This window comes from Zootermopsis nevadensis, unplaced genomic scaffold, assembly GCF_977971745.1.
Source record: "Zootermopsis nevadensis isolate Lab colony 2312 unplaced genomic scaffold, Znev_1.0 Znev_ptg000029l, whole genome shotgun sequence".
Classification (NCBI taxonomy): Eukaryota; Metazoa; Arthropoda; class Insecta; order Blattodea; family Termopsidae; genus Zootermopsis; species Zootermopsis nevadensis.
In genome coordinates this window covers 10,928,087-10,952,887 of record NW_028259161.1, presented here as the reverse complement: position 1 = coordinate 10,952,887, position 24,801 = coordinate 10,928,087, and the positions used below count along the sequence as shown (strand labels likewise).

At 35.6% G+C, this 24,801-nt stretch overlaps 1 protein-coding gene and 1 long non-coding RNA gene across 22 annotated transcripts in view; one reads left to right on the top strand and one right to left on the bottom strand.

Annotated features, from left to right (window-relative positions):
* LOC110832632 (gamma-glutamylcyclotransferase) overlaps positions 1–20,252 on the top strand; it is a 40,902-nt gene extending 20,650 nt beyond the window's left edge. For 6 of the 9 annotated variants that reach the window (XM_087358134.1, XM_087358138.1, XM_087358135.1 and 3 more), the window contains 3 exons: positions 13,180–13,406; positions 13,584–13,720; positions 14,867–15,452. In XM_087358134.1, coding sequence (XP_087214260.1) covers positions 13,302–13,406; positions 13,584–13,720; positions 14,867–15,164 — 540 coding nt within the window. In that variant the 5' untranslated portion in view covers positions 13,180–13,301 and the 3' untranslated portion in view covers positions 15,165–15,452. Of the gene's footprint in view, positions 1–13,179; positions 13,407–13,583; positions 13,721–14,866; positions 15,453–15,575; positions 17,716–19,195 lie in introns of those variants that run through there. The other 3 variants (XM_087358140.1, XM_087358141.1, XM_087358139.1) reach the window with 3 other exon arrangements.
* LOC110832633 (uncharacterized) lies at positions 1,363–24,564 on the bottom strand. Of its 13 annotated transcripts, none has more exons than XR_015537661.1 (5): positions 24,007–24,564; positions 21,065–21,141; positions 7,005–7,106; positions 3,901–6,040; positions 1,363–2,419 (listed from the first exon to the last, which is right to left on the bottom strand). It is a non-coding gene; the product is annotated as an uncharacterized LOC110832633 (long non-coding RNA). The 13 variants fall into 13 exon arrangements; XR_015537660.1 differs by lacking the exon at positions 24,007–24,564 and adding an exon at positions 23,879–23,982; XR_002543975.1 differs by lacking the exons at positions 21,065–21,141; positions 24,007–24,564 and adding an exon at positions 8,427–8,565 and having other exon boundaries at positions 3,901–5,234; positions 5,743–6,040.
* Between the last annotated feature and the right edge of the window lie 237 nt (positions 24,565–24,801).

Below are 24,801 nucleotides of genomic sequence, written 5' to 3'. Positions count from 1 at the left end.
GGAAATAATTGAGAACTGGGTTGCCAAGAAAAGTTCTAATCCTCAGATGACCTCATCTAAATAATATTTGCAATTTCATTCCTACACTTAAGGACACACAAACCATCTTCATAAGGGAGGTCAACTGGTTAATGCTGTTTGAGGATGTAATTATTCTGAGTATTATCAAAACACACCAAAACTGGTAGTAAATAGTTACTAGTGGACTTCAAAGTGTTAAATTTACTGACAGAAACTGGCTTCCACCTCAAACACTAGGAACATAAATGTGATCATATGTGAACTATTAAAAATCAGAATATTAATACAGAAGACCTTTTGGGTAAAGATCAGCAAATACACTTGGGAGGTAACAGTGATGGCAGAATTAGAACAGACTCTGGCAATGAACCTGATAACCATAATGGTGGTGAAACTTTGAACACCTCCAGAGATAAATGACCATGCTCTTTTGTGTATATTTATGACTTAAGGTTCCAAGAAGTTAGCAGTTTACATTCTTGTGCTGTTGTGCTCGATGCAAGTTACACTGAAGCAGCCAAGCATTAAGGTAAGTGAGTCAATGTTTAATAAAAGGCCTTAGTTATGCCATCACCTTCCCTCCCTCCCACAATACAGGTGCAACTGCTCCCTTCTCATCATACTTCTACTCACAAGAAACACAGGGGACAAGTGCAATTTGTATCTTCTGTTATTACTGTAGATCATTTGCAATCATGGTTTTAACTACTGCATGAAGGATGGACTGGTTTGTAATTGTTTTGTATTCTGTTCTGGAGGAATGGGAGCCACCTTTCCAAGCACCTTGTGTCAAATTAACACCAATTATTTTATTAAAATGTACCTAATTTCTCTGGAAGATCAACAAAAATGAGAACTGTATTTACTGGGCTTGAACTTGGCAATAATAACAATAGTAAAATGCATTAACTTTTTGGGGCCTTAAATTTTTCTTGTCACAGAGTATGGGCAGTGAATTTTGACTTTTATTTCCATTAGAAAGTAAATCAAAAAGGATAACTAAAATATGAGCTCTTTAGCAATGTTCCAATTAACAAAATGGCTAGAAAATTTTAGAATCATTCACATTAAATGCTAAAAAATAAGGCTGCAGCTGTCTGCTGATAAATCTTGGGCAATTAAGACTAATACTGTGTTCAATTTCTCCTATTGCACATGTCAGTTGCACCCAAATCTTTCCACGTTCAAGATCAACTTGAGAAGGAAATCATACACACATGATACACTCATGCAGGTGTAATGTGCATAACCTGCTCTTGTAAGTGGGCTTACAGGTCTGCTTAGGAACTTTGTGCAACAAGGATTATGCAGTATTGGGTGCCCATATGTAAACAAGACAAAATTAAGACAGTCACTTTATTTCAAAGCATCACGAGTACAACCATTAACTGCATGTTTCAGAATCATTGTGGTAGCAGTGTCCCTACCAACTAACACAGAAGAAAGAAAGAAAGAGAAAAAAACAATACACCTGCGCATTAGTTGCAAGTCAGTTCCTATTCACAGCATTCACTGTAACCAGCAGTGCCATTCAGAATTTAAAGTACCTATCCAGTCTCATTTCTACCTTTAAAGCACATGCAGAATTCAATCTGCACAGCCCCTCTAAAAGCAGTGCATGTGGACTGCCACTCCATGTCAAAACAACAAGATTTTCAACCTAATCCCTTTGAATTTCAATTACATTTTGTGAGCTTGTAGACCCTACACATTAGAGTGAAAATGACAAATTTCACCTCTTTCAGTCCATGTTTTGTTGCAGGAATTACAAATTTCAATGAAATGGCATCTTGCAACATGACTCACAGAAGTTGCTAAAACTGTGGCCCTAACTGTACTAAAGGGAACTCATTTCAGGCTTCCAATTACATATCATTTCTAGGCATAAAGTGAGTAGTAACTGTACCTGAAATGGTCACAGTCAATAACAGTAATCGTACCTACTTCTGTAAGAAACAAAGCAGCAGAGTGTCATGGTAACATGACAGTAATGTGCAAATTTTAAAATACACCTAGCAGATGTATAAAATTACCTGTTCACAAGGATTGTTCAATGTTTTCATTAGTATAAAATATGGTGTTCAACTGTACTGGGTGTAATATCAATCAAATTTTGAGGTTACATTTCCTCTATACAAAGAAACAAAACTTTCCAGGCCACCCTCAAACAAAATGCTACAATGCCACTCTGATAACTATTGTAATAGATTTTGTGAACACTAAGCTTGTTTACCTTAGTATGTTTGTCAGTAGTAACAAGGACCCTCCACTTTCTTCTTGACACTCTTCAGTCTGTCCCCAATCTGGTAGGTCAGCTGCAGCTGGCACAGATCATTCACATCAGGTGGCATCTCTCAGCTTCAGGATCATCTCTCCTGCTTTTAGATGAACCAGCTCTCTGTAAATAAAGAAGCCTACATATCAGCTGCAGGCAGATTTCAAAGGGCCAAGTTCTTAGTTTTATACTCGATTAATACCTGCAATGTTTTTATGGCACATTCATGCATTACCTTGGTTGGTCACTCACTTCAAGTTATGAGCAGATGATTGAAAAAATAACTACCTAACACTGTCTCCTAAAAGCTGCATAATTGGGATTTGATCCCTGGGGCAGAGGATCTTTTTCCAGCCTTCTATCCAATGGGTACTGGGAGTCCTTTCTCCAGGGGTGAAGCATTGCCAGAGAGTGACACCAACCATTCAGGCTGAGAATGAGGAGGAGCTATACTCCCCCTCACCCAGAGCACCTACATGGCTTTGCTTTACTCTACTTTACTTTGCACTGTCTCAAGACCTCTGCATCCATGTTGAAACAACCTACTGAAAAATCACAGCTCTGGACCGATAAACCAGCTTAGGGACTGAAACTTTCCGTAACAGAATATTGTTGTTGTTATGTTATTTGTTAATTTACATTCCATGATGTAAGGCCTCACTCAGAACTTTGCAACTCCAATGTTCTCATACTAAACTTATCGCTTTGTTTCATTATCTACTCTTCCTAAAACTTAAGCAGTTTTATAAAATGAAATGGGGGTAAATCTCCGCACATTCCAGTGTTCACAATAATACGCAAGTCTTTTACATGTGACAGTTTCTGGTATCTGTCTCATTAGTCAGCAGAACTGGTACAAGTATCATCTGATTGGATAAACTGGTTTCGGTTTATTGTTCTAAATTCCAAAACAAAATTAATACAGATTAAGGCTCTTAAAACTGTGTTCACCCACTTAAATGATTATTTTCTATGTTCTTATAAACACAAAAAATTGTGTTCCCATCCCCACATTGGCCTTTCATATGCAGCGTATAATAATCCGAGACAACTCCGTTACATAAATTCCCATATCCCAAAAATAACTATAATGGAAGATCTGCAAATGAGGGAATCACACAATGTCAGGAAAATTCCATTCACCTGTGACAAGTCTTTTATATTTTGAGACATTACAGCATCTGTGCAGCCAAAACTATTATTAATGGTTTCGCCCTGCGAGGAAAATTATTCAAAATTCGGTTTGGCAGTCAACGGAACAATTTCTAAAGAACGGGAGTTTACTTAATTTTGAAACGCTGAAATATCATAAACGCAACCATCTTGAATTCCCTGTTCGCATTCACTTCCAGAGACACGGCATTTCAAAACCTAATTTCTTTCACTATCTGCATACACAAAAACTCTTCACAGCAATCTGTGCTCATCATCTACAAATTCTTGAATGGGCACGTCAGGACCAATTTCATTCGGCAATACGAATTTCTTCAAACAGTACAACGGCTCCATACGTGTTATTTACATCACTAGACGCCATTATTGTTTTTTTTTTTTTTTTGTTTCACTTACTTAATCTCTGAAAAGTATTGACTGAATCATCTTACCTCTTTCCTTTTCCTTTTGGTTGCCAGAAAATGGACTACGCAACCGAGAAACACCAATTCAATCAAACATGTCTACACATTCTTCCAACTAAAAGAAAAGTAACCGACAAGCTCTCGATCCGAATGCATTATGGTCCTTGCGTCCTTACACTCGAACAGTACTGATAGGGTATCTTCATGAATCTTACAAACTGAATTTTTTACATAGATCAAGACACAGACATATTTCCCCCGACCTTCACAACGGCAAAGTTACACCCCGAACAGGCTCTGTGACATTTCCGAACACACATCATATTGAGACTTATACAGGAATGGGATTTTTACATAATTTATTTGCATTCCATAGATCCTTCACAGTGCAAGCATAGGACGTGGATCATATCATAAAAAATATCAACCAAACCAAATGTTTAATTAACCAGAACGTGGACCAGATTAAACTGTTAACCTTCAATTAGGCTAAACCAGGGTTTCCTCGACAGACTGGCCAGCTGTCAGCTTTTAAGGAACTATTGCTTCATGCAATTCAGCCCATGAAAATATGCTTTTTCCAAGATCTCACAGGCTGTACTACGGTCTGTCCACACCCAAACCTCTGACTTCTCCCTTCACTCCATTCCATTCTTTTAAAGTCTGGAGTTCGACCTTGTTGCTGGGAGAGTATACTGTGAGGCCCGAGAGCTAACATCGTCCCAAATCACTGTACCTTTCTTGGTCTACAACACTGACTTACAATTATTTTCAAATAAGAAATCCATTTGGAGAGTACAATATTACAAAAGCTGATGAGAGCTGTACCATTTAATGGACACTGTCAGTCTTCTCCTCTTTTTTTAAATTGACCTTGTGTTAATATTAGAGTAGTTAGAATAAGTTCTTAGTGAACAGTTTGAAATAAAGCAATTTCTGTCTGAAACATTTTTCTGTAGTCATTTCACAAGGAGAAATATTTCCAATGTTCAGCATGCTGATAACATTACAGCTGTTCTGTCCTCACCATCATCAAGTAGGAGAGGACTGAGCATTATAGAATATGAACCACTGAACCACTATCAGTGCTACTGATGCACATACATGTCATACCACATTTTTAGGGTTCCTTTGAAAAGATTTGAAATATAATACTGCAACTACTATCAGGTACATTATTTCTCACAAAGAGCAATAAAACACACATTCTCTCATATGGTTAGCCATCAAGTCAGTAAAGGTGGCAGCAAATGTGTGAAGCACAAATTCACATCTTCATGTGTTGGTGCTCTCACTCTGCAGCTAACCCCCTTCAGCAAATGAACAAGAAATCCAGTGACTGTTGCTTTGTTTCTTCTGACCTACCAACATATCAGCATAGTCAACTACAACAGACCAGAATACACAGTATCAAACATATTACAGAAGCTGTTTTGAAAGCAACCTGTATGAGTGGCCCATATTCTGCCTATAACTTATACAATATTCTATAAATTCACAAAACAAACAAACAAAAACAAAAAAGAGCTAAAAAATTATAACTCTTCTTGTTCTGGGCTTCAAATTATGAGGCCTCCATCTCATTTATAAATTACCAACAACTTTGAGAGAGGCCTCATGCCTGACACTGTCACAAAGGCAAATTACAATTTTCCTTTCTTTCCTTCAACACTGACAGATGTCCAGCATTCAGTTCTGTGTAAGATATCCTCACAACATGTTCAACAACTTCATAACTCAGCATCTTTAAAACCTATTACCATTGTTTATTCATCTGTTAATAGCCTGAATGACAACTTTTGTCATTGACTTGTGCCCTCTTCACTCCCATGCATTCATTTAAATAATTAATAATATATCCTCACTTACCTTCACTTTGAAAGAATAGAAATACTCCTCCTCTCAGTATAATGACAAAGAGAACGTCAGGATCTCATTTCCACTTTAATGTCCTTTACAAGAGCTGAGGCAAAGCAATTTGTTAAGTAGCATCAACAATTAAATCACCAAAGTGATTTCACTGCTGATGCTACTTACAATTATCTCCTTCAAAGTGCGTAATTATCTGTCACCCCAGTTTCATTACTTATCCTGGAACAGCTTCTGACATGGTGGTGTCTTCTGTTTGAAGTTTATTGTACAGGAATATGAATATCATTGCCAGTTTCTGCATAAGTCAACATAAAATACACCACAATCATAAATTGAATGCTGTATATCAGAGAAGTCAGTAATTTGATATTTCAAAGTAAGGATGTAGAGTCAAATCTTATAAGAATATGATACTGGATAATTCAGACTGTGCCAAAAGGACACCTTTATTAAGAATAAATCTTGGGGTAATATAATACTTGTTTTCAAGGTATTATAGTTTGATTTCTGAAATGTTTATCTAAGTACAGGTTACAGTCTGGTTATAAGTTGTGTTCACATATATTTAATATATAATTTCAGTAACTTGAACTTGTAAAAACATATGTTTTTATAATATTAAATTCTCTTATTCAAAAATAAACATGTTTAAGTTTCAACAACATATTAGGTAAATGTGATCTGATACAAAGATTGACTGATTGATGTGTACAGTCATCTCTGCTGTTACGCGATAGTTGCATTTATGTAAGACGCCAACCTATAGAAAATTGCGTAGTTAAAATAACCCTGATACCTCTGCAGAGATTAAATTAGTCCTTTGAATGTGTAAATTGCTTAAGAGCATACTCGCATATGCAAAAGTTTGTATTTCACAAACAGCATTTACGATTCATCTATCTCATTGGAGCAAATTCGCATTAACGAAACATACGTAATTGCAGAGACGATTGTATTTATAATTTTTATTCAAAATCAGAGATGTAAGAATTATGATTTAGTATAAGAAGCAGTACGATACATGTAAAACGTTATAAATAATAGTAAATTTTTTTTTCTTCACTTTTTGACTTGCTGATTTCAAAATCGGCGTTATTCTGAATCAACGCAAATTGAACCAGTGCAAATCGAGGGATACCTGTAATTAAATGTATTCTTGACCCTGCTACTGGAGTTGAAATTCTAAGAATTTACTGTAACCTTCAAACACCTAATTTTGTGATGGCTACTATAGGAAATTACACATCAATAGTACATACAGTGCTCATTAAATTCCCTCCTCAGACAGCTTCAAATCTTCTTTCAAGTCAAGTTCAGCTGGCTCTCCTGGATCTATATTTATGTACACCTTCAAAACTGTCCTGAGAAAATGAAAAATGGAAGATTACTGAAATGGTTTTCATGTACCATTACAACACAGACCAGTTCCTTTCAAATACCTACAAACATTCCTCCCAATGTATAAGCAACAGTTTTACTTCAAATCTAAAACTTCTTGACAATGGTGAAGAGTCAACTGAATAAAAATTTTCTTGGATATTATCCATCGTCTAGTAAATATAAAACGTAAAACGACGTTTCGGAGATGGGACTCTATCTCCGTCTTCAGGTTCCTACACAGTTGGGCCCACTAGATAGAGCTAATCCCTATCTCTGGACGAGATAGGTCCTAGGTCCGGAGATAGGGATTAGCTCTATCTAGTGGGCCCAACTGTGTAGGAACCTGAAGACGGAGATAGAGTCCCATCTCCGAAACGTCGTTTTACGTTTTATATTTACTAGACGATGGATAATATCCAAGAAAATTTTTATTCAATTAACAGTTTTACTCCCATGTAGCAGGATCTCACAATTATGTAATTTCAGCTGCCCCTGGCCTAAAAACCACACTATGAACATGTATGAGAAATGGACTTAAGTTCCACATATTCTAGCATTAACAATAACATTTAAATAGTATTAATAAATTTACATTTGTTGTTCATACAATTTTGTGATAGCCTTTATGTTCAATATGAGGGACAGTGAAAAGCACATGCTGATGGTTATACAATGTGAATAAAGACGCATGCTTCGTATAGGGAGAAATAAACATGACAATTGCAAAACATGATTGAAAAACATTTGATACACGCCGATAATGGAAACTAAACGGTTACGAATGTGCCAAATCTCGTATAGTGGACAATGAATGGGTTGGGTAAATTACTACCTATAATTACTTGTTTATTCGATACTCCAGACCTACACAGTACGTTAAAACAAGATTTTTTTCCACAGCTACGTCATACCTAAATTATGTATATCTACTTGCTTTTGAAATGTTATAAAATACTGTTTATCTCATCAACATCCTAAAAATGGAGATGATACTGGTAACCATTTTGAATTTGCTCATTGTGCTTCCAAAACGTAATACACGCCCTTGCACAATCCGTTCTTAGAACCACTTGAAGACACAGTTAAGTGCTGCTGCTTCTAACCTAAAAATTCACCCTGTTCTTTCTATAATGCGAATTTCGAGTAATGCAAACATGTCATTACTGACTCATTACACCACCTGTAACTGCATCACCTGACTACTCATTGATGTACTGTTTTACATATTAATAATTTCATACTATTACTTTTCATATTTAAGAAATTATTAATTTACAAAAATAAAATAGGATTCGTCGTACCTTTCCTTTTGCTGGCAGAACTTGATAATTAATTCGGGGAAATACGTTCACAACCCAACTACGCGTCGCACAATACCAATATTTCTTTCGTGGAACTACAATACCGTCTAACAGACTGGGCTGATAAGTGACACTATTGGACTCGTAACAGAAATACATACGTTATAGTTAAGGAGACGACTCATTCTTCCGAAATGTAACAGTGACTTATGAATTTAACTCTTTCAGTATAGTATATTAACGATAGAACTACTTTTTAAAAAAATTAATCCATTTTTTGATAGTAGACAAATTGAAAACAACAGATTTTTTTCTGGTTGAAAAGTCAGAGGGCAAACCTCCACTTGGCGAATCAGGTTCTTCAGGCTGCATTTTCTGATTTTGAGCAGTAAGAGGGTTTATGTGCATTGGAAATAAGGTAAAATTTCTCAAGTCACAAAATTAAAGTTACATGTCATTATCAGAATTCATGAATTTATAGCAATAACTAAGTCCGCAAGCAACTCAGAAATAAAATAAAACGGTTCACCTATTTTATGTAAAGTAATTTTGTAAATCGTAGATGATTTTAATGGCTTGAGTGGAGTACTTCGAATCCTAGCAGATTTATTAATATTTTGTTAAAGAATACATTTTGAAAATGCATAAGTTATGCACAAGACTTTCACAAAATGAATTTCTAGTCAGTGTTCTCCTAACTGGTGTAAATGTGAATTACCATTTAATGCTATATCATCTGTGGAGATGATTAATATCAAATAAAAACTAAGTGTAATGTCGAATGGAGAATCAAGAGAAGTTTGATAGGAAGCAGTCACACATGTGAAAATGCAGAAATGCACTGTCAGGGTGCCATTAGATTGAATAACTCTCCCAAACTGCGTAGTAAACTGTGAAATGGGAGAATTCCAAGGAGAAAGTGGCCTAATTGGAAATTTTCATTTATGTTGGAACATTTAGAATATTCCCTTTGAAATAGCTTGTTTGTTCATCACAGTTGCCACCACCACCACTACCAACCATCCTGTTTGTAGATTGTCACAATCCACTTAGTTCCTTAATTTCTTCCTGACATTTTGCACAGAAGCAAGTATAATTAGCAAAGGTTTATGTTAGCATATTTTAAGAATGTGATATTGTAGTATTGCTTGATGCGGATTGATATTAATAGTGTCTCACTAATACTTCAGTTCAGTTTTTATTTCTGAACTTGCAAGTTATTTTATTACAATTAACTGATAATATGGAGAATTATGTGCAGTGTTAATTCTATATGAACAGCACATTATGTGCGATTACTTATCTTTAATGAGTGAAGAAGCATAAACCCATTTTTTCCAGGATTAATTTGGCTTTAAAATAATTTATTTTTATTATCTGTCTATATTATGTCAATACAATTTTTACTGATGTTCAGTTTCCACTGTGGTTGGTGTATCTCAATATGAAGTTAAAGGGAAATATTCACATGAGATGCATGAAGAGGCTTGGTTATCAGACAGTCAGCATAAATAAAGTGGAAATATTTTAGTTACAAGAAACAGTTTCACACCCTATATTGTGAGTGAGAGTAGGATAAGGAGAATATTTGGATTTAGGATCATGGAAGTAGCAGGAGATGGAGAAAACTGCATAATGAGGAGCCTGATATTTCACTGTCTGAATAGAATAGAATTTATGTACATTCCATAGATTCTTCATAGGCCTAAACCAAGGATGTAGAACAGGTCATAGCACAAATACAATACTTGTTTCTAGTACAAATATAAATACATAGTTATAATAGCTATTGACAGGTTTTTGGAACTACAGCATTACAGCAAAATAATTATGATGAGAACCATCACCATTATTACTTACATGTATTTATAAATTCTTCTACTGAGTAGGAGTGAGATAGGAGAAACTCTTTTAACGCTGGCTTAAACATTTTTATATCGTGGTTTAAACTTTTTTATAGTAGGTGGAAGATTATTGAATAACTTAATTCCAGTAAACTCCTTTTTGATATTTACTGAGGTTAGAAATCAGCACATGAAGGTTGTTTCTGTATCTTGTTCTTATATTGTGGATATCTGTATTTGTTTGAAATTTTTCCATGTTATCCACTACCATTGATAATAGTGAGAGCAAGAATTTACTGGGTAGTGGAATAATATTCTTAAATAATTCCCTACAAGATTCTCTCCTTTTAGTGCCTGCCATTATTCTAATGATCATCTTTTGAGTGTAAAATACTTTCTTGCTGTCTGTTGAATTTCCCCAGAAAATGATTCCATATGACATGATGGAATGGAAGTAAGCAAAATAAACTAGTTTTAAAGTTTTTATTTTCATGAGTGCTGCAACTGACCTTATAGCAAAACATGCCGAACTTAGTTTAGGGATAATGTATTGAATATGTGTTTTCCAGTTTAATTTTTTGTCAAATTGTAGGCCAAGAAATTTAGTTTCTATTTCCTCGATTATTTTATCAACATACCCTATATTTAGATTTACACAAGTTCTGTTGTTAGTACAAAATTTCATGAAATTTATTTTGTCAAAATTTAATGTGAGTTTATTGGCTTTAATCAATTTGTTCAATCTAGCAAAGACATCATTTATGCAGTTTTGAAAACAGTCAATTTCTGGATGTGAAATAATAATATTAGTATCATCAGCAAAGAGTATAGGTTTAGAATGAGAGTTGATGGTTGGGGGCAGATCATTGATATATATGAGAAAAAACAGAGGACCAAGTATTGCACCTTGAGGCACTCCATGTTTTACAATGCCTCAATTTGACTAGGTGCTATCATTTGAATGTGATGATTTTATTTCTACTTGTTGCTTTCTGTCATGAAGGTATGATTTAAACCACTTGCCAGCTATATTTTGAATTTCATAAAAATTTAGTTTTAATAGTAATAATTCATGATTTACACAATTGAATGCTTTAATAAGATCAAAAGATATTCCACCAACATGCACTTTATTATTTAGTGCACTTAAGATTTCATCTGTAAAACTGAACAGGGCTTTATCAGTTGAGATTTTTTTCCTACATCCAAATTGTTCACCTGCAAAGACGTTTGAGTTTAAGAAATCACTTACTCTCTTACACATAACTTTTTCAAATATTTTAGAGAATGCTGTTAGTAATAAAACTGGTCTGTAATTAGACATGCAAGATTTTTAACCTTTTTTATATAGGGGTTTAACTTTTGAATATTTGAGTCATTCTGGGAAAGCTCCTACTGCACAGATAACTTAGAGGAGCACTAATCTGGTCTGTGCAGCTTTTTAGTAACTTTGTAGATATTTCATCATAACCACATGAATTTTTTGATTGAGAGAATTTATTATACTTTAAATTTCATTTGTTGATGTGGGCATAAGACTTAAATTTGGAAAGGTTTTAGGGATTGCTTCAGCAAGGCACTTTATTGCGTCTTCTGTTGTTATGGTTGTAGTGTCATTGTTAATTCTTTATATAATTGTTAAGAAGTAAGTGTTGAGAGAATTTGCTATGAGTTTGGGATTCTTTATTGTATTATTCTCTATCTTTATTGATGGGGCCACTTCTTCTGTAGAATATTTACCTGTCTCCTTTTTTATAATTTTTCACACTGTTTTTACTTTGTTATTTGACTCTAATATCTGTTTATTGTCATGCGCACATCTAGCCTCTTTAATGACTTGAGTTAATATCTTGCAATATTTACTGTAGTGACTTTTCATTATTTGGTTGTTACTAGCTCGGCAATTTAGGTAAAGATCTCGTTTATGTTTACAAGATGTTTTAATACCTTTAGTAGTCCATTCTCTATTTTCGAACATCTTTTTCTCTGTGAGATTTGAGGTTTTCACAGTGGTGAGTATGAAGATTTCTGTCTTCTGGGTTGTTACGCTGTGTAGTCTGGTCGATGTTTACCAGCGTTTCAGAGGTCATACTGTCTCTGTCATCAGGGCGATGACGGAGGCAGTATGACCTCTGAAACGTTGGTAAACATCTACCAGACTACACAGCACAACAACCCAGAACACAGAAATCTTCATCGTTTTCTCTGTTTTGATGGGGAAGCTTGCTTCAAAATTTCCTAAGAAGATATTTAGGAATGTGCTAAACTTTGAATCTACATCATGTCTGTTTAATACTGACTCCCAGATATTATTAGGGTTGTTAATTAATGGAGGATGAGATGGGTAGTGCAAGAAGCACATGTCAAAATGACAAGAAATGCATGCACAATTTTAGTCTGAATATGTGAAGGGATGACACCACTTGGGAGTCATATGTTTGCTGGGAGGATAATATTAAAATGGACCTCAAATAAGATTTGAAGAGGTAGAGAGGATAAATCTAGCTCAGGATGATAATCTGGTGGAAGCTGTTGTGAACACTGTAATTAACCTCTGGGTGCCATGAAAGGCAGAGAATTTCTTGCACTAGCCGAGCAACTATCTGCTTCTCAGGGACTCTGCATGACAGAGTTATGTAGGTACAACTTGTTATCTTCACTGCCTTTTACTGGCAGTATATGTATATGGATGTTTATTCCATGAGAATGATGCAAGCTAGTTGATGTTGACAGAAATGTATTTTATCTGTTCTTATATCATAACCACCTCACACTGGTCTAAATCATGGTAACAGTAATGGGTATTATAAATAATATTTTAAGAGTAGCATCTATACTATGTATGTCAACACATTACTTGTACCTCACATATTTATGCAATGTGCTGACATCATTTGTTTAATTTGTAGATAAAGGAAGATCCACATGATACAGCAAAGTGAAGCAAGATTCCAGTGTACAGTCGCTATCTAAAATATCCATTGGAATTACAAGAACTACAGGGTTCAAAGGGTTATCCTTAGTAGACGAAATGACGAAAAGCTTTCTCTACTTTGCATATGGAAGTAATTTGCTGGCTCAGAGGATTCATATAAACAACCCTTCTGCAGTTCTAAAAGGAATTGGAAAACTAAAGGCAAGATCAGTAATACAGGAAACGTTCTCAGACACAGACAGTTACTTTGGTTTATCACATCATTAGCAGTATTGAAATTTTGTAGAGAAGTAGGGAGAAGGGATATAAGCAAATGGATATGTCTGTGTGTATGTGTTTGTATTTTTTTTAAATATTTGTTTGTTTATTTATTTTAAGGACTACAGACTAGACTTTGGTGGACCATATTCAGACACATGGTGTGGCCACCCTGCCACTGTGGTACCACATGAAGGTAAACATGTATGGGGTGCAATATGGGAAGTAGATAATTCAAATATACTGGATCTTGATCGGTGAGTTTGTCAATATTGTGGAATGTCAGAATTTAGCCCTTTACAAAACCTCTCTTTTCACATTATGTATTGGTTTAGCAAATCATTCTTCAGCATTTTAAGTGAAATTATGATTTTTACAATACCTTACATTAAACGCCAACTCTGTAAACTTTAAAGGGTTTCCTTGTGATAGCTAAGCAAGCATCAACTTTTGACACATTTTTAAATATTCTAATTTAATTAATAAGTTGTACATTTTTAGCTTCAGGGTGTAATATGCGACTGTTATGGACATTGTAGATATTATGACTAAAATAACCCTGTCATAAGTAATTACTTCAGAAATTGTAGATGGTGTGTTTTTGGTCAGTAGCAATTTTCACGATTTATTAATTCTGCTCATCAGTCTGGATATAGTATTTTGAACAAGATGTAAATCAGGTTGTCAGTCACTAGTGGGGAGTAGTATTTAATTAAAAATAAATGTCTTCAGCTTCAAATTTTTAGGCACTCAAATTGCACAAGCCATTTTCTCATTAAGCCAACACCAGTGAATAGTTAATATAAATAGCAATTTCATACCAAATTTAGCATACTTAACACTGTGAATTTAATTTAATAAATATGAATTTTTTTTAAAAACACTGTTAATTAGTAGAACTTCATTACACTTTAAAGCAAAAGAATTTGTCAATTTCTTAAACACTTTGTTAATTTGTTGTGTATTTGGATGACCCATTTATACACTAATATTCTCAACTTTACCAACATTGTGTTTGGATACATTCCACTAGGGATGAATTTACCTACTACATTGCTTTGCTAATTGAATACAGAATATTGTATATTCAGCATAAGGGAAATTTATGAACAAGTGAATAATGACTACGTAGATTTCATTCAGAAACTCGTACAATTTTAGTACCTGTCTTGTTACAAGTGCCCACTCACATTAAGCCTGGATAACAATTTTCTGTGAAGCTAATATAATGTTAACAAACTTTGTTGTCATGTAACTTTTATGTTCGTGTAATTCAGACTAATAATTTATTTCCCCAATCTTTGCAGCAAAAATATATCATAGAATTATGGCATTCTTTCCTGTCACTACTTTTTTCATTACAATTATTATTTTGTAACATGTAGTATTAAACACCATTACAGACAAGAAGGTGTACACCAGAACATGTACTTCCCTATTGAAGTATGTATAGAGACAATGAATGGTAATGAGCTTAATTGTCGAAGTTACCAACTCTGCTTAACACCTGAATCCCTGAGAGACGGAGAGATACTGCCTAAAGAGCGGCAACCATCTCAAATCTACTTGGAGGTCTTAATTAAAGGAGCAATGGAATCTGGCTTGCCTTCTACATATATAGAAGAACTTAGAAAAATTCCAAACAATGGTAAGAAAGGGAATATGAAGACACCTATCAGCTTTTTCCTTGAATGTAATTAGTTACACCTATAGACTGTTGTATCAGATCACATTTACGTAATATGTTATTGAAACATAAACATGTTTATTTTTGAATAAGAGAATTTAATATTATAAAAACATATGTTTTTACAAGTTCAAGTTACTGAAATTATATATTAAATATATGTGAACACAACTTATAACCAGACTGTAACCTGTACTTAGATAAACATTTCAGAAATCAAACTATAATACCTTGAAAACAAGTATTATATTACCCCAAGATTTATTCTTAATAAAGGTGTCCTTTTGGCACAGTCTGAATTATCCAGTATCATATTCTTATAAGATTTGACTCTACATCCTTACTTTGAAATATCAAATTACTGACTTCTCTGATATACAGCATTCAATTTATGATTGTGGTGTATTTTATGTTGACTTATGCAGAAACTGGCAATGATATTCATATTCCTGTACAATAAACTTCAAACAGAAGACACCACCATGTCAGAAGCTGTTCCAGGATAAGTAATGAAACTGGGGTGACAGATAATTACGCACTTTGAAGGAGATAATTGTAAGTAGCATCAGCAGTGAAATCACTTTGGTGATTTAATTGTTGATGCTACTTAACAAATTGCTTTGCCTCAGCTCTTGTAAAGGACATTAAAGTGGAAATGAGATCCTGACGTTCTCTTTGTCATTATACTGAGAGGAGGAGTATTTCTATTCTTTCAAAGTGAAGGTAAGTGAGGATATATTATTAATTATTTAAATGAATGCATGGGAGTGAAGAGGGCACAAGTCAATGACAAAAGTTGTCATTCAGGCTATTAACAGATGAATAAACAATGGTAATAGGTTTTAAAGATGCTGAGTTATGAAGTTGTTGAACATGTTGTGAGGATATCTTACACAGAACTGAATGCTGGACATCTGTCAGTGTTGAAGGAAAGAAAGGAAAATTGTAATTTGCCTTTGTGACAGTGTCAGGCATGAGGCCTCTCTCAAAGTTGTTGGTAATTTATAAATGAGATGGAGGCCTCATAATTTGAAGCCCAGAACAAGAAGAGTTATAATTTTTTAGCTCTTTTTTGTTTTTGTTTGTTTGTTTTGTGAATTTATAGAATATTGTATAAGTTATAGGCAGAATATGGGCCACTCATACAGGTTGCTTTCAAAACAGCTTCTGTAATATGTTTGATACTGTGTATTCTGGTCTGTTGTAGTTGACTATGCTGATATGTTGGTAGGTCAGAAGAAACAAAGCAACAGTCACTGGATTTCTTGTTCATTTGCTGAAGGGGGTTAGCTGCAGAGTGAGAGCACCAACACATGAAGATGTGAATTTGTGCTTCACACATTTGCTGCCACCTTTACTGACTTGATGGCTAACCATATGAGAGAATGTGTGTTTTATTGCTCTTTGTGAGAAATAATGTACCTGATAGTAGTTGCAGTATTATATTTCAAATCTTTTCAAAGGAACCCTAAAAATGTGGTATGACATGTATGTGCATCAGTAGCACTGATAGTGGTTCAGTGGTTCATATTCTATAATGCTCAGTCCTCTCCTACTTGATGATGGTGAGGACAGAACAGCTGTAATGTTATCAGCATGCTGAACATTGGAAATATTTCTCCTTGTGAAATGACTACAGAAAAATGTTTCAGACAGAAATTGCTTTATTTCAAACTGTTCACTAAGAACTTATTCTAACTACTCTAATATTAACACAAGGTCAATTTAAAAAAAGAGGAGAAGACTGACAGTGTCCATTAAATGGTACAGCTCTCATCAGCTTTTGTAATATTGTACTCTCCAAATGGATTTCTTATTTGAAAATAATTGTAAGTCAGTGTTGTAGACCAAGAAAGGTACAGTGATTTGGGACGATGTTAGCTCTCGGGCCTCACAGTATACTCTCCCAGCAACAAGGTCGAACTCCAGACTTTAAAAGAATGGAATGGAGTGAAGGGAGAAGTCAGAGGTTTGGGTGTGGACAGACCGTAGTACAGCCTGTGAGATCTTGGAAAAAGCATATTTTCATGGGCTGAATTGCATGAAGCAATAGTTCCTTAAAAGCTGACAGCTGGCCAGTCTGTCGAGGAAACCCTGGTTTAGCCTAATTGAAGGTTAACAGTTTAATCTGGTCCACGTTCTGGTTAATTAAACATTTGGTTTGGTTGATATTTTTTATGATATGATCCACGTCCTATGCTTGCACTGTGAAGGATCTATGGAATGCAAATAAATTATGTAAAAATCCCATTCCTGTATAAGTCTCAATATGATGTGTGTTCGGAAATGTCACAGAGCCTGTTCGGGGTGTAACTTTGCCGTTGTGAAGGTCGGGGGAAATATGTCTGTGTCTTGATCTATGTAAAAAATTCAGTTTGTAAGATTCATGAAGATACCCTATCAGTACTGTTCGAGTGTAAGGACGCAAGGACCATAATGCATTCGGATCGAGAGCTTGTCGGTTACTTTTCTTTTAGTTGGAAGAATGTGTAGACATGTTTGATTGAATTGGTGTTTCTCGGTTGCGTAGTCCATTTTCTGGCAACCAAAAGGAAAAGGAAAGAGGTAAGATGATTCAGTCAATACTTTTCAGAGATTAAGTAAGTGAAACAAAAAAAAAAAAAAACAATAATGGCGTCTAGTGATGTAAATAACACGTATGGAGCCGTTGTACTGTTTGAAGAAATTCGTATTGCCGAATGAAATTGGTCCTGACGTGCCCATTCAAGAATTTGTAGATGATGAGCACAGATTGCTGTGAAGAGTTTTTGTGTATGCAGATAGTGAAAGAAATTAGGTTTTGAAATGCCGTGTCTCTGGAAGTGAATGCGAACAGGGAATTCAAGATGGTTGCGTTTATGATATTTCAGCGTTTCAAAATTAAGTAAACTCCCGTTCTTTAGAAATTGTTCCGTTGACTGCCAAACCGAATTTTGAATAATTTTCCTCGCAGGGCGAAACCATTAATAATAGTTTTGGCTGCACAGATGCTGTAATGTCTCAAAATATAAAAGACTTGTCACAGGTGAATGGAATTTTCCTGACATTGTGTGATTCCCTCATTTGCAGATCTTCCATTATAGTTATTTTTGGGATATGGGAATTTATGTAACGGAGTTGTCTCGGATTATTATACGCTGCATATGAAAGGCCAATGTGGGGATGGGAACACAATTTTTTGTGTTTATAAGAACATAGAAAATAATCATTTAAGTGGGTGAACACAGTTTTAAGAGCCTTAATCTGTATTAATTTTGTTTTGGAATTTAGAACAATAAACCGAAACCAGTTTATCCAATCAGATGATACTTGTACCAGTTCTGCTGACTAATGAGACAGATACCAGAAACTGTCACATGTAAAAGACTTGCGTATTATTGTGAACACTGGAATGTGCGGAGATTTACCCCCATTTCATTTTATAAAACTGCTTAAGTTTTAGGAAGAGTAGATAATGAAACAAAGCGATAAGTTTAGTATGAGAACATTGGAGTTGCAAAGTTCTGAGTGAGGCCTTACATCATGGAATGTAAATTAACAAATAACATAACAACAACAATATTCTGTTACGGAAAGTTTCAGTCCCTAAGCTGGTTTATCGGTCCAGAGCTGTGATTTTTCAGTAGGTTGTTTCAACATGGATGCAGAGGTCTTGAGACAGTGCAAAGTAAAGTAGAGTAAAGCAAAGCCATGTAGGTGCTCTGGGTGAGGGGGAGTATAGCTCCTCCTCATTCTCAGCCTGAATGGTTGGTGTCACTCTCTGGCAATGCTTCACCCCTGGAGAAAGGACTCCCAGTACCCATTGGATAGAAGGCTGGAAAAAGATCCTCTGCCCCAGGGATCAAATCCCAATTATGCAGCTTTTAGGAGACAGTGTTAGGTAGTTATTTTTTCAATCATCTGCTCATAACTTGAAGTGAGTGACCAACCAAGGTAATGCATGAATGTGCCATAAAAACATTGCAGGTATTAATCGAGTATAAAACTAAGAACTTGGCCCTTTGAAATCTGCCTGCAGCTGATATGTAGGCTTCTTTATTTACAGAGAGCTGGTTCATCTAAAAGCAGGAGAGATGATCCTGAAGCTGAGAGATGCCACCTGATGTGAATGATCTGTGCCAGCTGCAGCTGACCTACCAGATTGGGGACAGACTGAAGAGTGTCAAGAAGAAAGTGGAGGGTCCTTGTTACTACTGACAAACATACTAAGGTAAACAAGCTTAGTGTTCACAAAATCTATTACAATAGTTATCAGAGTGGCATTGTAGCATTTTGTTTGAGGGTGGCCTGGAAAGTTTTGTTTCTTTGTATAGAGGAAATGTAACCTCAAAATTTGATTGATATTACACCCAGTACAGTTGAACACCATATTTTATACTAATGAAAACATTGAACAATCCTTGTGAACAGGTAATTTTATACATCTGCTAGGTGTATTTTAAAATTTGCACATTACTGTCATGTTACCATGACACTCTGCTGCTTTGTTTCTTACAGAAGTAGGTACGATTACTGTTATTGACTGTGACCATTTCAGGTACAGTTACTACTCACTTTATGCCTAGAAATGATATGTAATTGGAAGCCTGAAATGAGTTCCCTTTAGTACAGTTAGGGCCACAGTTTTAGCAACTTCTGTGAGTCATGTTGCAAGATGCCATTTCATTGAAATTTGTAATTCCTGCAACAAAACATGGACTGAAAGAGGTGAAATTTGTCATTTTCACTCTAATGTGTAGGGTCTACAAGCTCACAAAATGTAATTGAAATTCAAAGGGATTAGGTTGAAAATCTTGTTGTTTTGACATGGAGTGGCAGTCCACATGCACTGCTTTTAGAGGGGCTGTGCAGATTGAATTCTGCATGTGCTTTAAAGGTAGAAATGAGACTGGATAGGTACTTTAAATTCTGAATGGCACTGCTGGTTACAGTGAATGCTGTGAATAGGAACTGACTTGCAACTAATGCGCAGGTGTATTGTTTTTTTCTCTTTCTTTCTTTCTTCTGTGTTAGTTGGTAGGGACACTGCTACCACAATGATTCTGAAACATGCAGTTAATGGTTGTACTCGTGATGCTTTGAAATAAAGTGACTGTCTTAATTTTGTCTTGTTTACATATGGGCACCCAATACTGCATAATCCTTGTTGCACAAAGTTCCTAAGCAGACCTGTAAGCCCACTTACAAGAGCAGGTTATGCACATTACACCTGCATGAGTGTATCATGTGTGTATGATTTCCTTCTCAAGTTGATCTTGAACGTGGAAAGATTTGGGTGCAACTGACATGTGCAATAGGAGAAATTGAACACAGTATTAGTCTTAATTGCCCAAGATTTATCAGCAGACAGCTGCAGCCTTATTTTTTAGCATTTAATGTGAATGATTCTAAAATTTTCTAGCCATTTTGTTAATTGGAACATTGCTAAAGAGCTCATATTTTAGTTATCCTTTTTGATTTACTTTCTAATGGAAATAAAAGTCAAAATTCACTGCCCATACTCTGTGACAAGAAAAATTTAAGGCCCCAAAAAGTTAATGCATTTTACTATTGTTATTATTGCCAAGTTCAAGCCCAGTAAATACAGTTCTCATTTTTGTTGATCTTCCAGAGAAATTAGGTACATTTTAATAAAATAATTGGTGTTAATTTGACACAAGGTGCTTGGAAAGGTGGCTCCCATTCCTCCAGAACAGAATACAAAACAATTACAAACCAGTCCATCCTTCATGCAGTAGTTAAAACCATGATTGCAAATGATCTACAGTAATAACAGAAGATACAAATTGCACTTGTCCCCTGTGTTTCTTGTGAGTAGAAGTATGATGAGAAGGGAGCAGTTGCACCTGTATTGTGGGAGGGAGGGAAGGTGATGGCATAACTAAGGCCTTTTATTAAACATTGACTCACTTACCTTAATGCTTGGCTGCTTCAGTGTAACTTGCATCGAGCACAACAGCACAAGAATGTAAACTGCTAACTTCTTGGAACCTTAAGTCATAAATATACACAAAAGAGCATGGTCATTTATCTCTGGAGGTGTTCAAAGTTTCACCACCATTATGGTTATCAGGTTCATTGCCAGAGTCTGTTCTAATTCTGCCATCACTGTTACCTCCCAAGTGTATTTGCTGATCTTTACCCAAAAGGTCTTCTGTATTAATATTCTGATTTTTAATAGTTCACATATGATCACATTTATGTTCCTAGTGTTTGAGGTGGAAGCCAGTTTCTGTCAGTAAATTTAACACTTTGAAGTCCACTAGTAACTATTTACTACCAGTTTTGGTGTGTTTTGATAATACTCAGAATAATTACATCCTCAAACAGCATTAACCAGTTGACCTCCCTTATGAAGATGGTTTGTGTGTCCTTAAGTGTAGGAATGAAATTGCAAATATTATTTAGATGAGGTCATCTGAGGATTAGAACTTTTCTTGGCAACCCAGTTCTCAATTATTTCCCAAATCAGCTCACAAGAAGGGTTAATGAGGCTTGGGTTATGGATTTGTATGAAAGTGGGGTCAGTGGAATGCAGACAGACAACAGACAAGTCACCCTTTCATACAGTGGACCTGAGCTTCTGAAATACAGTCTTTGAAGTTATGTGCAAGTGGTTTTACTCTCTATTTCTGAGAGGTGTGATAGCTCGTACTGCCATGTTCTTATTGTTGGCCTTTGTGTTTTGTGTGAGTTGAAGTGTGACAAGAATGGAACAGTTGCACCTGCATTGTCAGGGTGGGGGGGGGGGGATAGTGTAAGACCTTGTTATAAGATGTTGACTCATACTTGCCTTAATGTTTTGCTTCTTCACTGTAACTTGTATCAAGCACCACAGCACAAGAATGGGAACACAAACACACAAAAGAGAATGGTCCCTGTTATACGGAGGTGTTCCAAGTTTCACCACCATTATGATTATCAGGTTCATTGCCAGAGTCTTCTGATTCTGCTGTCACTACTGCCATCACTTTTCACCTCGCAAGTGTATTATTAATAATTTCCTACTGTTTACCCAAAAGACCTTCAGTAATGATGTACTGATTCTTAGTAGTTCAGTCATGATCACATCTGTTTTTTAAGGCTTTTCAGATGGAAGTAAATTTTTTGTCGGGAAATTTAACCCTCTTAAGTCCAGTGGTAACTATATTTTAGTTGCAGATTTTTTTAGTGATATTCAGAATAAAGAGCAATTATTACCTTAAACATCATTACCCTGTTGTTCTTTGTAGTGGAAACAGGTTGTGTTTTTATTGATGTAGGAACTGAAGTAATGTAGGTGAGGTCTTCTAAGGCTTAATAATGTCATCCAACTTCAAGGCCATACTTTACTGCCGTTGGACTTACAAGTTGTCTGTACTGCCATAGTCACAGCTTTTCTCTTGAGTAATGAACAGTAGTGGCCTCACATCCATTGCTCACTAGACTCTTAAAACATGGTTGATCGGACATAAGGTGTGTGTTATGAAAATTATTTATTGTCTAGGAAATGGCGGGCTAGCTATATACCATGGGCTTGCTGTTTATGTATGTGTCTAGTATTTTTAAACTTAATTCCAGAATATTTTCATGAAGGAGTGAAGAGCTTGAGTTTACTTATCCTGTAATAGTATTTACATGATATTAAAGAATGATATGTTAGTTCTGGAATTGTTACAAAGAATATTATACCACCTTCCCTCCTCTCCCGAGTTAAACACTGCATATTGACACAAGAATGAACAAGTTGGTATTGGCTTGACCCTTCCTAAGGCATAGGGAATGGTGAATATGAACAGGGTCCAAGGACCAGGTCTGAGGCCAGATCAACTAGGGTGCCCAATAGATTGGCTTTCTGTTCCTTTCCCGCCCCCTACCTGAAGCAGAATCCAGCTTCCCCAAGTTCTGTAATTTTATAACTTAGACATTGGGCAGCTTGTGAAAGAACAGTTTTACATACCAGTGTCAGAAACCTTTAATTTGACTACAAGTGACAGGTTCACAAAAGTAAACCTTAAAATGAGACTTCATAAGTAAGTGCTACATGTAACTTGGGCTTCATACTGTGCAGTAGGAAAGTAGCACATGTAACAAATCAGATAAACAAATAATGCTCTTTGAATGATGGAAAATAGAGATGGTATAAAGTATGCATGGAAGTTGGGCCATGTAGGTAGGTAGGTAGGTAGGTATATGATTATGTAAATAGACATCTAGAAGAAAATACTGCAAAATGTGTTGTATGTCCAACAGTGATAAGCATTGCCCCAATGAAGGTGTACAAACTGAAAATATGAATATTGTACTAAGATGTGTCATTGTTTATATTATACAGCATGCAAATAATAGAGAATTCCAGCATATTTAATAATTACCACCCAGTATATGAGACTGAGTAATGTATGTAACATATGAAGCAGCCTGTGTCATGTGTGATATATGCTGTGAAGATCGTGTAATCACTGAAATATATAGCCACCAGTAAATAGGCCGTGTTAATTGTAACTTTCTAACCGAGAATGTAGTATTGTACTTGGAAGGAAAGCAACTTTATGTTAAGGTCTTCAACAAGTAAAATAATATGAGACCGTTCTAAAAGATAAAACGTTTAATGTGTTGTTAGGAAGAGTTAAAATTGGCTTCAGGCATTTATCATTGAATTAAGTGCATCTATTGTTGCATTCTAATGAATTCCGTGGAGCAGAGTCCTCAAAGTTAATACGTAGTACACTTTCAATAAATTGCTTACCTTTTATGGAATGTGAAGGTTCATTACTGTGCTAGCAAGAGCCAGCCAGTGGTTCCTGTCCTGGGCCAGATCAGTCCAACCCTGCGAACCTAGTTGTGTAAGATCCATTTTAATACTAGCCTGCCTACCTTCCTGTTGTTGAATCTGTTCCTGGTGACAGAATGCTGTTGTGCAAGTAAAATCATAAGTTATTGCCAAGAGCCACTGGCCAGATTCGTCATTCTATGAATATATATCACCACAGCCTGTTAAACAGTGTCCTTTGTCCTAGAAGTTTCTCCCACCAGAAATATTGTGCCCGTTAGAGCTAGTAATACCAAATACACCCTCTCTGCATGCACACTGCAACATTACAGTGTTGCTTCAAAAGCATGAATGCCATGTCAGTTTTCAGCCCAGTAGTAATAATACTGTAAGTAAATTCTAAAATGTATGTTTTGTAGAGTGAGTTTCTTTTAGACATTTTCTTACAGCTCTGTATTTGTAAAGCCAGACGTCACAACTGCAACATTACGAGGAAAAGGGGCATATGGCGGAAAAATCTTGCAAAATTACATGGTGTGGTTACTACGTACTGGAAGAAGTTATTGCACAAATATGCATTTTGGAATTACCTAAAATTCTAATATTCATTTGAATAATATTGTACTTACGCTACTGACGGAACACGGTAATTTCACCAGTACGGCAGTTGACACAAAAATCCCCCAATCTTACTGGATAGATTTTTGTTTCCCGCGCCCATACTGGTGAAATTACGTTCTTTCGTCAGTAGTAAATGTGCCATGTTATTACTCAATTCAGTAATATAATTGTAGGCAATTTCAAAATGGATATTTGTCCAATAAAGTTTTCCATTTTTTATATATATATATATATATATATGTGTGTGTGTGTGTGTGTGTGTGTGTGTGCGCGCGTGC